This window comes from Eretmochelys imbricata, chromosome 2, assembly GCF_965152235.1.
Source record: "Eretmochelys imbricata isolate rEreImb1 chromosome 2, rEreImb1.hap1, whole genome shotgun sequence".
NCBI lineage: Eukaryota > Metazoa > Chordata > Testudines > Cheloniidae > Eretmochelys > Eretmochelys imbricata.
Window position 1 is genome coordinate 172,254,276 of NC_135573.1, and position 22,695 is coordinate 172,276,970.

Below are 22,695 nucleotides of genomic sequence, written 5' to 3' on the forward strand. Positions count from 1 at the left end.
AGTGTAACCCTGGATTGGTTTCTAGTGAAATAGAGGTAACACATTTCATCAGTGCCTGTGCTAGACTGTTTTGACACCCCTGTAAAGGGGTAATTCCTGTGTGCCATAATTGCTAACAAGGGGTCTGAACCACAAGACAGCCTTGGGTGAGGTTTGTGGCTACAAAATCCAGGGCTTCAGGGCCTTCAGACAGAGTTCCATGGCTTACGCTGCCAGCTGCTGCACTGGAGAGCACTTACAGCTCAGCTGCTGCCACCATTTTTCATTTGCAAAGCGTGATGCTGAATGCAGGTTAAGCTGAACAAGTAGAACTTTATTAAACCCTGTGGACTGCTCTGTCCATGAGGCTGAGTTGCTTCTGGCCTAACTACTTGCATTGCCTGTTTTCCTGGTGTCCTCTCAATAACAATCTCTCCACGGAACATTGGCTCTCTGACTCCACTTTCACTGATCATGATACATTTCTCACTGTTATAGGACTCAGGTACACATTTCTTGGAGCACGGCTACTGCTCCTGTATTACACTTAGTGTAATGGTAATTTAACAGTAGCATCCAGTCGCCCCAGTCAGGTTTAGTGCCCCATTATGTTAGGTGCTGTATAAACATATAGGAAAGCACAGAGTCCCTTCCCTGAAGATCTAAGAAACTGTGCTGCGAAAAGAGAACAGGACTCTTTAGAAAGGAGCTATCAGAGAGTCTCTCTGCACAGATGACCCGGCTGTGGCATGGGACTTGCATCGGCAGCTCACTGTCTGCGTGTGTGTACAGACAAGGATTGATGTGTGCTGCAGCTCATTCATTGCTGAGTCATTCCTTTTAAAAAAGCATCTGCCAGAGCAAACAGGAGGAGGTAAGAAGCCCTGAATTTTTCATGTGAACAGTGACAGAACTGCTAACCTGCTCTTCTAGGTAAATTAATTTAGAATATTAAACATAAGAGTGCAGCACTGCATCCTGAACACTGATTAGGGATTCAAAGTGGAATGAATCTCTCTCGCCTGCACTCTTTGTCTCTTTTTAAACTGACTGTACCCTTTTCAAATGCTTGATTATGTATCTTGGAAATAAATTAACTTAATATGCCATTTGCACAGGATTTTTAAATGTTTCATTTCCTTTAAATTAATCCACTCTGAATTCTTTTAGTTACACTGATGCTGGTTGTAGAAAAATGATAATGAAAACAATCCCTGTACAGATAATGTATTATTTTTTCTAAGTTTGTCTTCTCCAGATAAGTAGTTTGATTCTTAGTCCTGCTGCCTGTCAACTTGACAAACAGCATCAGTAGAGAGAAACAACCAGGGCTTGATACGACATACCCAGGAGCCATTGTTTGAAATGTCTGACCCTTACAGGCAAGGAAACCTTTGAAAGAGTGTATAAGAGATTTTGTAGTTTGCAAACCAGGAAACCCAATCTGAAGCCAACAGCTTCTGAACTGTGACATGATACATCTTAGTCAAAGTTGCTTCCCCAAAGTCCACAGACAGACACTGAAGTAGAGAAACCTTTTATGAGGAGGCAAATGTGGAGGGGGAAAAAGGAAAATGTCATCAAAATATAAAGAAAATAGCTAATTCTTTCCACACATCTTCATTATCCAGTGAAACCCACTCAGGGCAAAATAACTGTTTAGCCTATAAAAGCCATTTCATTTTAGTAAAGTGACCATAAAGTGCAACTGAGAGCATTATAGATAGCACAGCCTTAATGTGGATTCTCAGTGTGACCTCTGCTAGGTTACAGGATCCAGACAGATACAAAAGTGCAAATAGCAACACCTATCTTTAATAGATGAGAAGTTCAAATAGAGCTCTAAATTACAGCTATCCAGTTCTCATTTGCCTAGTTTGCAGCAGTCAGCAGTCAGCTAATACTCCTCCCCCATCCTTTCGCATGTTTCTTGAAACATGAGTTATAAATGGTAGGTTTCAGAGTAGCGGCCCTGTTACCTGTACCCACAAAAAGAACAGGAGTACCTGTGGCACCTTAGACACTAACAAATTTATTAGAGCATAAGCTTTTGTAGGCTCCAGCCCACTTCATCGGATGCATAGAATGGAACATATAGTAAGAAGATATATATATATACACACACACAGAGAAGGTGGAAGTTGCCATACAAACTGTAAGAGGCTAATTAATTAAGATGAGCTATTATCAGCAGGAGAAAAAAACTTTTGTAGTGATATAAAGAGTTCTGTGATAACATACATCAGTGTTTGGTCTCAGACAAGAACCTACTCCTTCATTCTCCATAATTTCAGTGTTTTTCCAGAAATAGGTGATTATGGGAATTGCTGCATTTGCCTAGGCATGCTGGGTTTTTTTTTTTTTTTTTTTTTATTTCCCTGCCAAAGTGTGAGGATCCTGGAAAATGAACAATCAGCACTGCCATATTCCTCTTCAATGCCACTTTGTTGTTGTCTTCTCCCTCTACAGCAACTCCCTCTGCACTTATGAAGCAGATTAACATTTAATGTGATTATGCCCGTGATCTGCATATCTGGTGCCTCAGCTGGCACCACTTAGAATGTGCTAGAGTATGTCACATGCCCTGCAGAGCTGAGAAAGAAAGAGAAGGTGGGAGGGAAAGAAAAAATAGTAAAAAGAGAGCAGGGGAGAGGAAAGAAAGAGAAAGGAAGAATTGATGGAAGCAACTAGAATGGCAAAAGAAAAGATTTCCAAAATAAAATAAAGCTTCTGCACTGATTTTTTTTAGTTTTTCCCCCACTATCCAACAGACTATATAAGGAAATTCCTTGATAGATGAAAGGCACAGAAGCACTGAAAACTCTGTGTAATTCCTACATATATGTATGCTGAAGGTGCTGTAATTAGGCAGATTGTCCAATTAGCCCTCAAGCAAAATGTCCCATTAGAGAAGCCAATTGCACAAGATATGTACAATAGAATTAAACATTTACCACTATCAGGCCACTTTTCATCAAGTATGTGGTGATGAATGACACATTTATAGCCATGCCATATGTTTCGACATATGTCATCATAAAAAAGCACTCCAGTTACCCGCTATTTATGGCAAGGAGATGCAAAATCATGGGGCACAACAGTTGTGGCTGCTTAAAGTCTGTTCACAGTCTCATTGCAATAACTACCACGTGTACAATTTTCATGAAATGCTGGGATGAGGGTCCATCTTTTTGTGTAACTGGCATGACTGAGAGAGGTTAAAGGTACAGTTAGTGAATTCTCAAAGTATGTGGAGACAGAGGGCTTTACAGTCCTGAGCTCCAGTGGAAAAGGAAAAGGATAAGTGATGATCATAACTGCTTGCAGAAGCCAACAGCAGGTACCCAGATACCACAATGATGACCACAGTGTACAAGACACAGTAGTTTAATGCCTTCAGTAGCAACAACTTGGAATGTGCTTACAACTCTCTACATTTGCTCTTAAAATGCAGACTGGCTGGTAGATTTAGAGTAGTGCTGTAGCACAGAGCACGAGATGGGAATGGCTAGACCATGACCACACTCCCTTCCCAGATATAAGCTCATAGGGATCTGGAAAACTATAGTTAGGGCTGGTCAGGCTCTACCCATGCACTCATTGACACATTGCAGCCAAAAACATGGTTGCTTCCTAGATGGATTGACTAGCAACTGAGGTCTCTCTTTTCAGAGGAACAGCCGTGTTAGTCTGTATTCGCAAAAAGAAAAGGAGTACTTGTGGCACCTTAGAGACTAACTAATTTATTTGAGCATGAGCTTTTGTGAGCTACAGCTCACTTCATCAGATGCATACCGTGGAAACTGCAGCAGACTTTATATATACACAGAGAATATGAAACAATACCTCCTCCCACCCCACTGTCCTGCTGGTAATAGCTTATCTAAAGTAATCATCAGGTTAGGCCATTTCCAGCACAAATCCAGGTTTTCTCACCCTCCACCCTCCACACCCCCACACAAATTCACTCTCCTCTCTGAGCCCTCTCCCCCTTTAAGATCCTTGCAGGGCAGCCACATTTTGACCAAGAGAGTATAAATACCAGAGATAACCAAATGGGCTTTGATAAAATAAGAACTGTCTTGAACTGAATGCTATTTTGAGATTCAAAATATTTAGGAAAAAAGAAAAGGAGTAGCTTTCTACAAGCCATTACCCTCTGATCCCACTGAGGGTTACCAAAAGAAACTACAGCATTTGCTCAAGAAACTCCCTGAAAAAGCACAAGAACAAATCCGCACAGACACATCCCCAGAACACCGAGCTGGGGTATTCTATCTGCTACCCAAGATCCATAAACCTGGAAATCCTGGATGCCCCCTCATCTCAAGCATTGGCACCCTGACAGCAGGATTGTCTGGCTATGTAGACTCCCTCCTCAGGCCCTATGCTACCAGCACTCCCAGCTATCTTCGAGACACCACTGACTTCCTGAGAAAACTACTATCCATCGGTGATCTTCCTGAAAACACCATCCTGGCCACTATGGATGTAGAAGCCCTCTACACCAACATTCCACACAAAGATGGACTACAAGCCGTCAGTATCCCCGATAATTTCACGGCAAACCTGGTGGCTGAACTTTGTGACTTTGTCCTCACGCATAACAATTTCACATTTGGGGCAATGTATACCTTCAAATCAGTGGCACTGCTATGGGTGCCCACATGGCCCCACAGTATGCCAACATTTTTATGGCTGACTTAGAACAACACTTCCTCGGCTCTCATCCCCTAATGCCCCTACTCTACTTGCACTACATTGATGACATCTTCACCATCTGGACCCATGGAAAAGAAGCCCTTGAGGAATTCCACCATGATTTCAATAATTTTCATCCCACCATCAACCTCAGCCTGGACCAGTCCACACAAGAGATCCACTTCCTGGACACTACAGTGCTAATAAGCGATGGTCACAAACACCACTCTATACCGGAAACCTACTGACCGCTATGGTGACCATAGACCCAAACCTTTGGATCTTAGAACAATGAAAAAGCATTCAGTTTCCTTACAAAAAGACTTTTAATAGAAGTAAAAAGAAAAGAATCACCTCTGTAAAATCAGGATGGTGAATACCTTACAGGGTAATTAGATTCAAAACATAGAGAATCCCTCTAGGCAAAGGGATTAAGTTACAAAAAAGACACACAGACAGGAATATTCATTCTATTCAGCACAGCTATTTTCTCAGCCATTTAAAGAAATCATAATCTAACACATACCTGGCTAGATTACTTACTAAGTTCTAAGACTCCATTCCTGTTCTGTCCCCGGCAAAAGCAGCATACAGACAGACACAGACCCTTTGTTTTTCTCCCTCCTCCCAGCTTTTGAAAGTATCTTGTCTCCTCATTGGTCATGTTGGTCAGGTGCCAACGATGTTACCTTTAGCTTCTTAACCCTTTACAGGTGAGAAGATTTTTCCTCTGGCCAGGAGGGATTTTAAAGGGGTTTACCCTTCCCTTTATATTTATGACAGCTTCAAACTGGTCCCTGTAACTTTTGAGAGATCTATTTGAATCCAATTTCAGAGAAACACCGTAACTTCACAGGTTGGGTCTCTTTCTATTAAGGGCTGAAGCAGAGCATTAAATCCAAACACCACCGAACTTGGGAAGATTTCATTCTGGATTCAGAAGTACTATACAATATGTTATGTTACGCCTTTTTTTAAAAAAAAAAACATTGTGTAAATGGGCTCTTCTGAAAGGATCCAGCTACAGTTGGGGGCAAATGGTATAAATACTGATTTGTACATATTTTTGCAAAGCTGTGATTCACATTGTTGGTATTCGCAAAAAGAAAAGGAGTACTTGTGGCACCTTAGAGACTAACCAGTTTATTTGAACATGAGCTTTCGTGAGCTACAGCTCACTTCATCAGATACATACTGTGGAAACTGCAGCAGACTTTATATATACACAGAGAATATGAAACAATACCTCCTCCCACCCCACTGTCCTGCTGGTAATAGCTTATCTAAAGTAATCGTCAGGTTAGGCCATTTCCAGCACAAATCCAGGTTTTCTCACCCTCCACCCCCCCACACAAATTCACTCTCCTGCTGGTGATAGCCCATCCAAAGTGACAACTCTTTACACAATGTGCATGATAATGAAGTTAGGCCATTTCCTGCACAAATCCAGGTTCTCTCACTCCCTCACCCCCCTCCAAAAACCCACCCCCATACACACACAGACTCACTCTCCTGCTGGTAATAGCTCGTCCAAACTGACCACTCTCCAAGTTTAAATCCAAGTTAAACCAGAACATCTGGGGGGGGGGGGGGGAGGAAAAAACAAGAGGAAATAGGCTACCTTGCATAATGACTTAGCCACTCCCAGTCTCTATTTAAGCCTAAATTAATAGTATCCAATTTGCAAATGAATTCCAATTCAGCAGTTTCTCGCTGGAGTCATCATGAATGATGTTGGTATTGTTGGTATTGTTGGTATGGTTCACAACCATTTGGACAACTGCTGGGTATCTAAAAACGTTCACAATTTCTAAAAGTTTTACTAATTTATCCTGAATGGTCATTGAAATATGAAATGACAGAACCTTAACTTTAGAGATTCTTGACTTTTGTATGATTTAATTTCGAAATATAACAGTGTTAACATGAGAGTTTTGGAGAAAGGGGGTTTGTTTTTTTGCTTTGGTTTGGAATCTTTGCTTTGAATATAAATAGCATTTCTTAGAGAACATCTCAGATGGTTTCTAGTGGTTTTGTAGTTTCTGCAAACATTGTATTCTTTATATTTTGCTTACACTGTTGACTAGCCAAAAGATTTTAGAACCCAGAACATTTTTCAGTTACCACAGAAATCCAGGAAGGGCAGAAAACATCAACATGACACATCCAGACTACCATATCAAGACAGTCTAGAGATATTGGCACAAATTATGTCTAGAAACATGGACAAGTGTCTGATGCACTCTGATTTTCTCTTCAACTTTTCTAAGAAAGTGACCCTATTGAAACACGACTATTTTTCAAAACTTGTTGCTTGACTTCATAATATGCATAGGTCAGAGAATTTAAATAGCATTATCAAGAGATAAGAGTTAGAGACATTCTGGCTTTCAACTGGCTGATCTGTCTGTTTCAGACAAAGGATATTTAGATAGGCTTATTAAATAAAGTACTGGCTGTCTGTACAGCTTTTTAAATTTAACTGTCTCTCTCACCCTCACAAGTTTACTAGTGCATCAGTGACGCCACGAAATTAAATATATTGCTGCTTTAATGTAAGTGATGAAGGAACAGCAATCAAATTCTCTTTCGATCTGACAAGCATAAGAATTTACAAAGCATCCTTAAGTTAATTCTAGCCATGTCTGTAGGCAATACACTGAGGGCTTTGTTTCACCTTGTCATTTTAAGAAAAAGTTATAATTCAGCAAATGGAAGTTTTTCCTTAAACATTTTATTAATAATGCCACTAATCTGCACTAATGCTTTTGCACATATACATCTGTCATCCAGTAAATACCTGACATGCCATACATAACTGCATTTTAAAGTATTTTCTTGTATTAACTATTTAATGTCAATCAATACTAAAATGTTATCATATCTTTCAATATATTACATAAGGTAATTTAAGATTATATATGTCACCACTACATCATTTATACCATCAGTTAGATATTTCTGTAGAAGAATTAAAGAATTAAGCTTGATCTCTTCACCTTAATTAGTATATTACAGATAACATTTCATATTGTTTTAGCACAAAATATAGGGTAGAGGTTACTGAATTTGATCCAGAAAGACATATATGGAATTGAATCCATGTCTCCGGTTTGGTGCTCTATCCACGACACTATACTGCCTTCATTATAAAGCAACAAAGGAAGCTGTAAGGACTGGAAATACACCCAGGATAGTTCTATACAGTATGTAAATATAGAAATAATTGAAAAATAATGCTTTGCTAAGCTGTCAGATGGACAATAATTTTTAGGGTGACCGTCCAGTTTTAAAAACAGAGTGGCTAAAGTTACTTGTATTTCCATTTTCACAGTATTACTCACATTTTAACAGTGAATCAGTTCTATCATGATCTCATTTATGTAGGGAATTATATCTACATTACAGCAAATGTATTGAACAGAAATTGCCTGATGGGAGCGATTTAGCTAGAGCAGGGTTCTGAAACTTTTTCATGGCTTGGATCACACCTTAGTGCAGAGAACGGATTGTGGACCCTCTGCCTTCTCATTCATGATCATATAGGCCCCCTCCCCACTCACTGGCAATTTAAAAACAATATCTCTATGGCAACTACAGTTGTTTTGTGGGGAAAAAAATGCTATTAGGAAGGGAAAATGGTTGGTTTTCATTCTCTTGTCCGGTTACTTTCTGGTTTGGGGACACTATTAGCTTTATTCTTGTGTACAAATAAATTTATTTTTAGCATATTTCAAAAGTGCTTACACCCAGAATAGATCCACTTTTTCATGCTCAACAAATTATTTCAATCAACTTTTACTTTGAATAATACCCCAAAGCTACAGCTGGAGCTGAAGACAGTGGTTCATCTCTTGATTAGGAATCGCTAGGACATATCATCAGCTCTCAGCACTGTTCCCTGGCAGTGGATGCCTGTTTACTTACTGATACAGTTAAGGTGCTGGCTATGATCCTGAAAGCCTTAAAGAGTGAGGATCCAGTTAAATGAGAGATTGCCTTTCCCACTATGTCTTATCACTACAACATGCATCTACACTCTTGCTGCTGGTTTCTGCAGTTGAATTCTGAAGACCTATGTCAGGGTATTTGAAAGCAAATAGATTCTGGAACCTCTTTATTGTGCAGATATCGCAAAAGATCCTGTATTTGGGAAATTCAGGGAATAAATAAAATACTTCTCTTAGCTGAATATTTAGTAAGCTTTGTATTGGTTATTAACTAGTGTCAGCTAAGTGCTGAGACAAATTGCATTATGTATGAACACTGGAAATGAATGAACAGTACTGTGACCAAAACCAACTCATCTCCTCCTTTGTTTTCAATATCTTATCCTTATGCACACCTGTCACACCCATGTCAATACAATGGGATAGGGCCCCTTTGTTCATTTCCCTTGACTGAGGATGAGGCGGTTGGAGACACAAATTCCAGAAACACTTTACCCTTCAGTACCTCTCTTTAGCGCTTATTGGGTTCTCTTTTCTTTAAGAATGTCTGCATGAAATTATTCATATGAAAGTATTTTTTAACAGAGAGAACAAAAGAAGCTGTTTGCTTAACATAGCTAGATATACCTTTTCATAAGCTAAACAAGATAAAACATTCCCATCTTAGCTATAGAGAAAAAGAAGAAAAATGAACAGCTTATACCTCTGAAAGAAATCCTCTCTCTCTAACCATTTCGGTCTAATTGTGAACATCATGCTGTCCAGACAGAAAAAACACCTTGCTCTGTCCAGAGAGCCTTCTTATCACATTCTCCCTGATCTAGGACTGCTAACCAGTTTTTGCAAGTTGCCTATACACACAGTAGGATTTTGGGGACTGGCTCTAGGATATGGTCCACTCAGGAATCATATGCTATGTCTACACTATGAGTACTACAGTGGCCCAGGTGCAGCTATGCCACTGAAGGGCCACAGTGAGGATGCTTCCTACACTGACTAAAAGGATTTTCCTTTCACTATAGTAAATCCACTTCTCCAAGAGGCAGCACCTAGGTCGATGGAAAAATTCTTCTGTTGATCTACCATTGCCTATCCCGGGGGTCAATTTTTCACACCTGAGTGATGTACCTAGGTCAAGCTAATTGTTAAATGTAGACCAGGCCAAAGGCCTCTTAACAATGTTTAGGTCAGATACCACCCAAACAAGCTTGGCTGGTTTAATATGATCAGGCCTCTTACTAAAACTGAATCATTTCTCTCTTTTCCCCAGAAATATAAATTATGGACAGGTTTCCAAACCCTCTGCCACATATACATTACAAATATAACATGAAAGTGGTAATTACAGTACAGTTACCTGTCATGTTGCAGTAAACTTTCAAAGGTCCCAGTGCCCCACTGCCATCTGGATCTATCCAGTAATAATTTGAAGTTTTGCCCAGGTGTTTGTATGCTTCACAGGAGAGGTCATAAATAGCTGGAATGGAATAAAATAAAATATACTAATAAGGAAATTGAAGTCCAGGAGCAAACGATTCCCAATCACAATTACTTTCTTCATAGCTTCATTTTATATTTCACACTAGTGCAAGAACCATGAATTAGTCATTGATTTAATACTTGAAAATTAATAGTAGGCACAATATTTTTTCCAATGTACAGTGGCTTCTAGAGCTGGTCAGAGAAAATTTGATGGAATCATATTTTGTTTTGGAAGAAAAATGGAGAAAAAGTTGCAACAATGTCAAATGCCTCTTTTTCATATTTTCAGACAGAACATTTTATTTTTCATTTTAAAACTACTTTTCATTTCATTTTTTAAAAAATGTGCATTATACAACATAATATGTAAAAAATGAAAGTCAGAATTGGAACAAAATGTTTTGATTAACCTATTTTTTTTTATTTTGTTTCACAGATAATTTTGAAATGTTCAGGTTTCATTCTCAGTTGGAACAAAGCCCAATTTTGAAATCTCAAAATCCTTTCTGAAACAGAATTTTCAACCTCTATACAGTTCTGCTTGCTCCTTTTGCCACTTACTGTAGATAACTTAAATATTATCCCAGTATTTCCTAAGTGTTCTCAGTACCAGCTATGGGAAACACTATAAATTCTTAGGCAAAGTTAATTATTTATCGAAGTCCTAATTGGCAGGTTTTTAGAGTTGACCACTGTAGCGTGCTTACCATTAAAAATGGAGAGTTGCCACCACTTTGGTCAGACTGTGGTATTTGCAATACTCCAGATAGACTTTTCTATTAATTAAATAATTATATGCATAAAAATAATTTCTTACACAAATCTGGAAACGAAAACGAACAATAATATCTAACTAATATCTAACTTCTCTGTTGTCCAAAGGACCAGATGGCATAGCTTTGTGGGTTGGAATCAATCAATCAGCCCCTAAATGAATGAAATGTTTGTTTACCTAGATTTCATATCTACTCTAAAAACCCACCTAATATGCTGGCAATTCCTACAAATTATCTCCTTGGTATGAATGGTTTTATTTCAAATATCCATAAGGACAGTTCATTCTGCTGGGCTCTAGATGATTAGTGAATGATGAATCCCCCTTTTTTAAAGGCCTCCAGCCAGCTACTATGAGACAGGAAGGAAAATGGAGGCTGGAAACATCTACACCCCCACATAATGTGAAAACAGATAAAGTGAAAGTTTTAGTGTCTGTGTTCATGTGTGTGTGAGAGAAAGAAAATCTCTCTGACCTCCCAATATTGCAGAGGGACAGAGAAGACTATATTGCAGGATAAATTTATTGTTAGAGATGCTTTAATTTAATGAATTAAGCTTATATAAAAAGCAGAAATTTATCATAATTGAATTGTAAGATGTTCCACTTAGTCATTTCCCTTCTCCCCACTTCCACACCAAGGAGAACAGATTTTCTCTTTTCACAGTGACTGCACCTGGTTTCGGACATGATTCTGAAAGAATTTATAAGATTTTTGAAGATCAACATACATAGCCTAGATAGAATGATATTTCAGTCAACAGAAGACTCTTGGTGAAGAGTTACAATGGAGAATGTCACACCATAACGAAGCCACAGTATCTTTTACAAATTAACAGTACTACAGAAAGGACTATTCACTGTAAAATGGCTTTATCCTTTGACTGATGATGAATGAACAAGGTATATCCAGAACATATCTCCTATACTACTGAGTGTATTCTGGCATGGCACAGAACATTATTAATTTCATTTCTATGATACTAGACCACAAATGTCTTAACTGGCGCAGTGGAAGATCAGAAGTAGTTGATTAAGAGCTCATAAACTTAAAGTTTTTTATATATAACTTCTGTTACCTAGAGTTTGGAGGTATACAACACTTTACGTGATACATATGGCATATCTTTCCCTCAATTTCTTGAGCCTTGTTATTTATGGAGAAACGGGCTCATTCAACTGTTTTACTTAAACACAAGCTTGATAATTATTACCATTAATTGTATCAGCAGTGTATTGCTACAAAAATTAATTTAAAATTATAAAAGTGTACGGTACGCACTATAGAATCTGCCTTTACATTTTTTGCATTGCATTTTTTAATATGAAGAGATTGTGATACAGCAACAAATTCTCCTTGATTAACTTATTTCATCAGGTACTCTGTCCTTCCTAGAGTGCCAAAAGTGTACTAGCTATTTTATAGATAATTAAAGGGCCCATATTTGATATGTTTCTGAAATGTTGACAGCCCAGAAGACAAAAAACTCCTTTATTTAGTCAAAGAAGAGACATGAGGAAGATACAGAAGAAAAGGGAGAAACTAGTATACTGAGACAGGGAATAGTGACAAACCAGGCACAAAATTGAGAGGGAAGAAGGAAATGAAGGGCTCAGTGACGCTGGCATCATTAACAGAACAAAAGTGTTAATAAGATCCTGTGAGAAACAGCAGAGATATAATCAGGGTCAAATTTATGTAGAAGCTTTGAAGGGAGTGGCAAAAATATTTAAATTGAATTCTCTTGGCAAAGGGAAGCTAGCCATGGGATTATAATAAGAGAATAACAAGGGTGAGCGTCAAGTTTGGAAGATCATTTTAGCCATTCTTAATAGGAGGGAAGTAAGGTAGGAAATAGGGAAGTCAGAGAAGTGAAGGTTCCTGTAGTCAAGGAAGGAGATAAGCTCAGCATTTTATCTGACGGGAGAGCAAGGAAATGCTGAAGTTTTGAAATGCTGGAGAGCAGGAACTGGAAGGAACTGCCAACAGCATGGATATTTGAGGAGAAGAAGAAGAGAAGACAGGTTAGGAGTTCTATTTAACTACATTTAATTTAGGAAAGGTGGGACATCCAAAAGAGGATGTTGGAAAGATCAGTAGAACTGCAAGAATGGATATAGGGGGAGAAGTAGATTGAAGACTCACCATCAGCAAAGAGAACATGTGAGTAGATTAAATCACACAGGGAGGTGAAAGTAGAGTGCAAAAGGGAGAGGACCATAGGCAGATCCTTATGGCCACCACTAGAGCAAGTGTCCAACCCACAGCATCCCTGCAGCACAGCCAGGGCCTGAGAAGGCAGCCTGGGACTTACAAAGAACAGACTGTGAACTGCCCTGACATTCCAGAGATATTGTTTGTGATGTTCCCTGCCACAGAGCAGTGTTTTCTTTAACCTTTCCCATTTTTCCTTATTCTTTTTAAAATTAATTGTTGATTAAATAACTTGCATTTGCTTTAAATTGTATGTAATGGTCAGTGGGTCAGAGAAGTGCCCAGTGCAGAGAGAGAATCCCAGAGTGGGGATACCCTAGCCCCTGTCCTAGGTGACCACAGCAGGGTTGGGGGTCAAGCCCCCCAGGAATCCTGGGTCCAGCCTTGTTGGGGTTATGAGGACTCTGCCAGACAGGAGAGTGGAAGGGGAGTCCTCAAGAGCAGGGAGGCCGCTGGGTAAAGGAAGTGGGAGCGAGGACTCAGATCCTTTCGTTAGCCCACTTCACCAGGGTTGTGCAGAAGCCCAGGAAAGTTCCCCACAATAGCAGGACTATTCCCCCACTTACACCTAAAAGCTGCTGTCTCATTACCGGCTCAAAACAGAGATTTTTAGAGTATAGGATTTTGTGGGTGTGTAGCAACATTATCCTATATCATAATCTCTCTGAAATATCAAAACCAAAGTAAAATATTGTTAATTATGGCACTAGAGCAGGGTTATTACATCTACTTTCCCAGGAGCAGCCCTTCTGTTAAAAAGAAACCACCACCAACAAAAAATCTGTTTTTCCACCTACAAGTCAGTTTGTCCCAGTTCCTGTTATATTCAAACAGCAGCCTCATGCTTTTAAAGTCCCCAATGAAACCCAAATATTGGTGTCCCCACATATTCCCACCCTTTTAGATTTACTTTTGTGTGTTTGATTGGCTTTGCCTATTGCTTTATTCTTGTAATAAATATACATAGAGCCAAGTGCAAACCAGAAAAAAACAACGTTAAACTGTGCATCCAATGAAGTGGGTTTTAGCTCACGAAAGCTTATGCCCAAATAAATTTGTTAGTCTCTAAGGTGCCACAAGTACTCCTCGGTTGTTGTTTTTTGCTGATACAGACTAACACGTCTACCACTCTGAAACCTGTGCTGATATTGTTTGTTGTGTCTTGTTCGGCCAAAGTCGGCAGAGATCTCTCTCTATATACACCTTCTACACAACTACTACAGCAAATGCATCTTCAGTCATATATCCCAGTTTTTTATTATCAGAGAAACTGAGGCACAGAGTTTAAACTAGGGTAATGGTGCCAAAAGTCACAAGAGAAGTTCTAGATTTAAAGGTCTCCTGACACCCATATCTGTGGTTTATTTACTGGCTCACACTGATGTATATATCTCATGAAAGATTATCTTCAACCTACATATAAGGCTGTATATGCCAACCTACTGAATGACTTCATTTAGACAGATAGATAGACAGATAGACAGACAGATAGACAGACAGAGACAGACAGACATTTATAAAATGATTAGAATACAAGCTGACAAAATTAAAAGTGGCAATGTTTCATTAATGTTATATTGTAACAGCAACTACATAAACAAAGTTAAAAAGTCATCCCAAACTAGCAAATTCCCATGAATTCTGGGTATAGTCAGATTTGGAGCTGAACTTTGTGGCTATCTCTTATCTCTACAGTGGTCTGATCCCAAATTCCAGATACAAATGACAGCAAACTTTGGTTAAAGTTGGATTAGTACCCAAACTCTATGGTTTGGAACCATCTCTACCCTCCATAACACTGAAATAGTAAAATAAATTTCAAAACTCAGTTTCCAGTTCTGAGTTAAATTCAGAATTACTTCACAAGTTTATATTTGCTTCTGACTGATTTTGCCACATATAAAAAGTGAGAATGTTGTACGATGTAAAAAGTGCAAAAAACCCTTTGGTACAGTATTGGGGGTTACAGTAAGTTACCCATAAAAATAATCCACTTAGCCCCTGAAAATTAACATTAGAATGGCTTGTATACGGTGTTTACGATTTGCTGAGCACTGACCAACTGATAACAATTTTAATGTATGTCTTACTTTTAACTGAATGTTTGACACATTAAGTTTTAATGTCACCAATATTGCTTTTAAAAACAGGCAACATTACAAACCAGAATATGACTATTGTTTTACAGAAAGTTATACTTTTCTGTGTTAATTTCTTAGGTGGATATACTTTGTACTTTTAAAAAGTCACTAATTTCACTAGTTATTTGGAACATTTTTTGCCTCTAAACCTAATTATTCCTCCCTACCAAGAATAAGAGTACTTGTGGCACCTTAGAGACGAACAAATTTATTTGAGCATAAGCTTTCGTGATTTCGTAATTTTGCATGCATCCAATGAAGTGAGCTGTAGCTCACGAAAGCTTATGCTCAGATAAATTTGTTAGTCTCTAAGGTGCCACAAGTACTACTTTTCTTTTTGCGGATACAGACTAACACGGCTGCTACTCTGAAACCTACCAAGAATGGAGCTGATGCTTTAAATACACCAAACCTTTCCTCATTAGCAGATCAGTAACTTAATATCGTCTTGATTATCTTGAGCCTGAAATGGTTTCAGAAGAAGGTTTTGCCAAACTTACAAATGATAATGATGCCCTTCTTTAGCAGTGGCTGGTGGCTAAGCAGATGTGGTTGGAAATTACTGCTGAGCATTGCCAGGTCGTCCCCTGTCCCTCTCAACACACACACACACACACACACTCCCTTTCAAATGCACAGTAGGTTGTCTGTATAAATAAATTTGTATCACCCCTCACTTTGAGCGTTCAAATCTAAAACAAATAAAAAAACAAAATTAAAGAGCGCATTCCCACCAGCATCATACAGACGCACCATTCTGGCTGAAGGGCATCAAAAGGGATGAGGAAAGCATCGCCACTCGGATCTTAGATCCATGTTCAGATCTGTCTGTTTGAAATTAATTTGATATCTCACTTTATTTGTTCTTAATTACAAGAATATAAAACCTGATGCAGTACAGAAAAGATGCTAAGAAGCTAAGCAGGACATCTGTTCACTGTGGTTTTCATCCTCTCTCTTTTTGGGGGAAGGAGGGGAAGAAGTATAATATTTACCTGTTTTATTTAACTCTTACGGCAAAACTCATCCTGCAAAAATAGAAAGCTAAAGAAAAATATCCTACCCTTTATAAAAACTTGTGTGGTATAAAACATCCTTCCAACCAAAGAAATAAAGCTAGACACACACTCGAACCTGAGAAAACAAAGTAATGTTAAGCCAAAAGCCTAAACAAAACAGCCTTGCAGCAGGATGTGTAGCTCATTCAACTCAGCCTCTGAAAGACTGTGAGACAGTTAATTCCAAAGGGGATCTTCAACTGAGAATGCCCTGCTATGAACTACAGAAAGCCAAGTTCCAGGCACTGACAGCTGAGATACCCCAGTGGACCTCAATTGTGATGGTGGAACTGAGGGTAGGAAGCAGTTTCTTAAATAATCAGGTCCCAGACTACATAGGTCTTTAAAGATTCCCACCCAGCCCTAGGAATCAAACGAGTAGTCAGTGGAGAGCAAATCTGCTGTGTGCTTCCTTATGACTCAAGACACACAGAAGGCAGCCTGCTGCGTTTTGCACCAGCTGAAGTTTCTGGAGTTTCAAAGCCTGGTCTGAGTGCACCACAGAAATCTAGCCTGGAAGTGTCAATAATATACTGTGGTGAGGTAAGCATGTGTGAGGAAAGTTCATATTCTCCTGGAGAGCTGCAGATAGAAAAAGGCACTCCAAACCACCCAGGCTATATGCATACCTACAAGGCAATGAAAGATCCAATAGAGTACCAAGCGCTGCAGTGGAAAAGAGTAGCATTGCATCCACTTTTGAAGGTCCAAGCATAGTCCTTGAAATGCCCCTTGATTAATCTGCAGCCCACATACCTCCATCCAGGTCCAAAATATAAAGAATAAAAAAAAATAGCCAAATATGGGTTTCATGTAAAAGCAATGTGAAGTTGAGTATCACCAGCATATTAAAGGAGATCACAATACCTTATGCTCTCTTCAGTGGCCTTACATACACATCTCCTAACAAGATCCTGAAATGATACATCGAAAATTACAGAAATTGTAAGTAATAGCAAAAAAATGTGTTAGATTATCTTTTGTTTTAGCTTGTGAATTTTCCCTATGCTAAGAGGTAATTTTATTCCTGTTTTGTAACTGGGAAGCAGAATCAGAGGGTTTTAAATCTTTTTATTTACCCTGTAAAGTTATCTTCCATCCTGATTTTGCAGGTGTGATTCTTTTAACAACAAGGAGTCCGGTGGCACCATAAAGACAAACAGATTTATTTGGGCATAAGCTTTTGTGGGTAAAAAAACACTTCTTCAGATGCATGGAGTGAAAATTACAGATGCAGGCATTATATGAAGACACATGAAGAGAGAGAAGTTACCTCACAAGTGGAGAACCAGTGTTGACAGGGACAATTTGATCTGGGTGGATGTAGTCCGCTCCCAATAATATGTGAGGAGGTGTCAATTCCAGGAGAGGTAAAGCTGCTTTTGTAATGAGCTAGCCACTCCCAGTCCCTATTCAACCCCAAATTAAAGGTGTTAATTTGCAAATGAATTTTAATTCTGCTATTTCTCTTTGAAGTCTGTTACTGACTTTTTTTGTTCAAGTATAGCTACTTTTAAATCTGTTATAGAATGTCCAGGGAGATTGAAGTGTTCTCCTACTGGCTTTTGTATGTTACCATTTCTGATGTCCGATTTGTGTCCATTTATTCTTTTATGTAGGGACTGTCCGGTTTGGCCAATGTACATGGCAGAGGGGCATTGCTGGCACATGATGGCATATACAACATTAGTAGACGTGCAGGTGCATGAGCCTTTGACGGTGTGGCTGATGTGGTTGGGTCCTCTGATGGTGTCGCTAGAGTAGAAATGGGGACAGACTAGGCTACAGAGATTGGTTCTTGGGTTAGTGTTTCTGTGGTGTGGTGTGCAATTGCTTTATTTTTAATAAAATTCTTCTTTTAAGAACCTGATTGATTTTCAGTGTCCTAAAACCCAGGAATTTGGTCTGTGCTCACTTTGTTAACCTGTCGGTTGGTATATTATTCTCAAGCTTCCCCAAGAAAGGGGGTGAAGGGACTTGGGGGGATATTTTGGGGGGGATAGGGCTCCAAGTGGCCCCTCCCTGAATGTTTGTTTAAATCACTTGGTCGTGGCAGCAATACCGTCCAAGGACAAGGAAAGGAATTTGAGCCTTGGGGAAGTTTTTAACCTAAACTGGTAAAAATGAAGTGGGTTCTAACCCATGAAAGCTTATGCCCAAATAAATTTGTTAGTCTCTAAGGTGCCACAAGGACTCCTCGTTATTTTTGCTGATACAGACTAACACGGCAACCTCTCTGAAACCATTAAACATAAGGGTTGACAAGACCGAACCCTGTGAAACCCTCTTATCTGGATAAAGGAAGAATCTGTATGGTTGGTAATTCAGCATCCTTCAAGGATACTATTTCTCTCTCCCTCTTTTTTTTTTTTTTTTTTTAAAGAAAGTTTGCTATAAATGAATAACCTGAAATGCAATTTTCACATAGGAATATAATTAAACTATTTGAAATTTTAATTCTATTTCGCAACTTTATTATAGCAGACTTCACTGTAAGTTCCTCCATTTTATGATGCGTAAGAATTTATTACCTTAATTTTGAATGATATATATATTCCCCAATAATTTTCTAATATTGTAACAAATCTGTAACCACCTAGCACTTTACAACTGTCACTATACTACACCCCACAGCCACTTAAATCTTCGTGGAAACAATAGAAACAGAAATATTTTATTCCAAAAGCATATGTCTCTACCACTTGTTAAAGCTTATGGCCTGATGTTCTGATTTTATCCATTAGGGGAGAGCAACACAAATACACATTAGCCGGTTAATTACATGGGCCCTCAGTTAGCCAAAGCTCATCCCAAAACACCTGGCAGTCACTGGAGTTCAAAACTTCATTCTGACATTAGTTTGGTTGCTATCTAGGATTATCAAGGGCCTCTGACATACATTTCAGCAGTTCTGATTCCAGGGAGCAGAGAGTAGTCAAACTCATAGCCATGAGCAAGTTTATTAAAATATAAAAATCACTGAGGGCCTAATTTTCCCACATTTACTCATGTTGAGTAGTGCCTCACTCCACCTTTTGTCCCAGATATGGGTTGCCCAATCAGGCCCAGAATTATTTTAAAAGCAACAAATTACAAAATCATCAGATGTCTGTTGTCTACAAGACACAAGAAGCATAGGCGTAGTTTGACTTCTATATTTGGGGGGGAGCATGGAGCCATTCATCAGGCCAGTGGAGCCATGCCTGGGGGGAAAATTCTGTGCCTTCCAAAGGCTTGCAGTTTGAAGGGGCAATGCCCTCCCAAAACTACGCACAAGACGAGAAGCAATTCTTCTGCTGTACTCCACAGTGATATGCCCTCAGCTGGAATTGTGTCCAGCTCTGCATGCCACATTTCAGGAATGATGCGGACAAAGTGGAAACAGTCCAGAGGAGAGCAACAAACATGATTAAAGGTCTAGAAAACATCACCTATGTGGAAAGATTGAAAAGAATATCCATCATTGGAGATTTTTAAGAGCAGGTTTGATAATCACCTGCCAGAGATGGTCTAGATAATACTTAGTCCTGCCTTGAGTGCAGGGGACTGGAATAGAAGACCTCTCCAGGTCCTTTCCAGTCCTGTGATTCTATTCTACAGGATAGTGGTACAATAAGCAATGTAATGTTCTTCTTGCATTCATTTGTCCTACCCCTGAGTGCTTTGCATTTAGCCTTTGACAAAAAGGTTGTTATGATTAAAAACAGTCAGAGATCAATTTGTTACAGTGGATTGGTAAAGGGAGAAGAAAAAGGAATTATAATCACCATCTGATTTGACTATCAGCTGGAGTTTCACACTGCAGGCATTTGGTCACTTCCCTAGCTCTGGCTGTCATGCAAGCCAAAGCCTTCCATCTATGAATGGAGATTCTGAAGAAAAGAACTGAACGTGAATATTCTTCCAAGCTTTAGCACAGAAGTACTTTTAAAGGAATCAGTAAACTGAGCATGTGGGTTCTGAAAGCTCTGAGTTACGGAACTCCACCTCCATAGCTGCTGTAAAGACTTCAGTCTCTACCTCCCTCCTGCTGTGAACTAATGAACTTATTAAGGATTCTTATTATTAGCACAGTTTTCAAATATGCCCTGTAGAGGCAGACATGAAATTAAAATACAGGGGGAAAATAATAAAATAGGTGGCAAGTTGCCAGGTCTCTGTTGAGTTGACTTTGGACTCATTCATGTTGGTGATAAACAAGACAATTACCATTGTGGTGATAAAAGAAATGAAGTAGGGGGTTGTTGTTGGGATGTTAAAGAGAGTTTGTTTCTTTGTCACTGGAGATGCTAAAGAAAATGAATGCTATGGGGGTGAATATTGTAATTTGAGTCACCACACACTATTGCAAACCAGGAGCTGGCTGTGAATGCAGAAGCAAAACATCCTGTCCAATGAGAAACCTAAGTTGCATCCACTTCAACTCTCCCCGGCCATTTTGCTAGGAGACAAAACAAGGAGAAACAAAGATGAAAACCAAGAGTAAATCTGATCAAAAGTGAGTGTATAAAAAAACAAAATTAACATCTGTAACTAGAACAAAGATCTTAAATTAGAAGCCATAGTTTAGGCAGTTAGTATCGGATGTTACAGTGTTAGCCTACAGACATTAGAAGATTCTAATCAGACACCAATTTTTAACATGATAATTTCACAAATTAAGACACCCAGTAAGAAACACAAATACCCTTTGTTGGATTATTTATTGTGATTCTCTGTGGCTGAATTAGCTACCAAAGAAAATGAAGTGTTAAGTTGTTCCAAACTTGAGTTAAATGGTCTCATAAAATACAATATGTTTGAGTCTGTCTGGCTTGATAGCATGACATGATGCCATTTGTATCACAGTGGAACATCATTGAGTGAAGTGGGCTGGAGGGAAGCTCCAGGGAACTGTTTATAGATTCATGCTGGTTTTGTATGGGTCCCAGCCTCAGCAGACTTTAGAGCTGCCCGGGGCTTGCTCTAAACAACTCCAGATGGTAAATGCTCCCAGGTTCACCAGCTGGGAACAGCAAGAGAGCAATCAAGTAACTGTGCCCCCTACTTCCCTTCCCTCCTCACCTTCTGTGCCAGATGCTGCAGGGGTGGTGGAGAAGCTGACTATGTTATTTCCCTGTCTCTTGAAGAGATAGAAGTTTTTCCACTCTCTTTATGCTGTCAAGGTGGTGAGAGTGGAAGACAGTGGGAACCAGGACCTCTTGCTCCACTGTAGCCTTCCCATATGTAAAATGCAAATAATAATACTTAACTATCTTTGTAAAGTGCTTGGATATTTACAAATGAAAATCTCTATAATGCTACATATAGATAAAGTTTGGGAAGACATCTACAAAAATTAAGATCAATGTTAAGAAAACAGCTGGGATTTATTTTTAAGAGCAGATGTAAGTGCTTCAAATCACCAAAGTATAGCTAAAAGAAGGATTTTTTTTCTGAGTTCATTTCAATATTTTTCTTGACTTTGATTGTAGGATGTTTGATCTTTCATTAATAAGTCCTGGACTTCTTTATCAGTGTATAAAAAAGTCCTGTTACACAAACTGATGCTTTTCACTACAGAGCTCAAAAATGGCTCCTCTTGAACAGACAAGAGTTGAATTTAGTATGAATTCTTCTCAGCACAAGTATCCGCATGTAAAGTTGGAGGGCTTATAATAAAAGCTTACTTTTACAAGCTTGGAGAGTATTATTAGTCTTGCTAACTGTTGCCGCTTCTCTAGAACTGCATCTGAACCTGGAATCCTATGAAAGGAAATCTGGTGCTTGTTCTAATGAGCAATGAATGTGCAAATTTAGCCTATTACCACAATCCAGGCACTAATTCAGGATGCTAGAAGAGAACTGGTCAAATGCAATGAGAACATGTGCAATGTAGGAAAAAGTCCATACATTTATTTTTTAACCACTCCCTCTCCCGCCAAGGAATCTATCATAAATAGCCTGGTTTTCTAAAAGGTTCTAAGAAACTGCTGCTCTCCCTAAAGTCATCTAAAGTGAGAAGTTTGTGAGTTTAAGAATCCTTTCTGAAGGCAAAAGGACACTTTTAAAGTGTGCTTTTACTCTGAAGAGTTAACTCTGTAAAAACTACATTGTGGAGTTCTATGTTTATTTGTCTCTGTGATTTCGATCAAAAATATGTATTTTTCAAGTTGCCAACCCAGCAACTTCAGCCTGAGATGAGGGAAAAAATTTGTCTTTGGCATTGTCACAGTAATAAATTATTTCCTCTGTGGCACGTGGGTACATTAACTGCCTTCAATGGGGCAGTATACGTGCACATGATTAGCCCTTTTACTGGAACTTGGTAAAATTATCCTTTTCATGGTGCACAAGGAAGCACGAGTGAGAAGGTGCCATTTTTACATTGTGGTTTTTCAGAGAACATCTGCCT

General features: G+C 39.0%; 1 protein-coding gene across 1 annotated transcript in view; it reads right to left on the reverse strand.

Annotated features, from left to right (window-relative positions):
• CNTNAP2 (contactin associated protein 2) overlaps positions 1 to 22,695 on the reverse strand; it is a 1,133,690-nt gene that overhangs the window by 491,683 nt on the left and 619,312 nt on the right. The window contains exon 12 of the mRNA XM_077808720.1: positions 9,988 to 10,107. Coding sequence (XP_077664846.1) covers positions 9,988 to 10,107 — 120 coding nt within the window. The remainder of the gene's footprint in view (positions 1 to 9,987; positions 10,108 to 22,695) is intronic.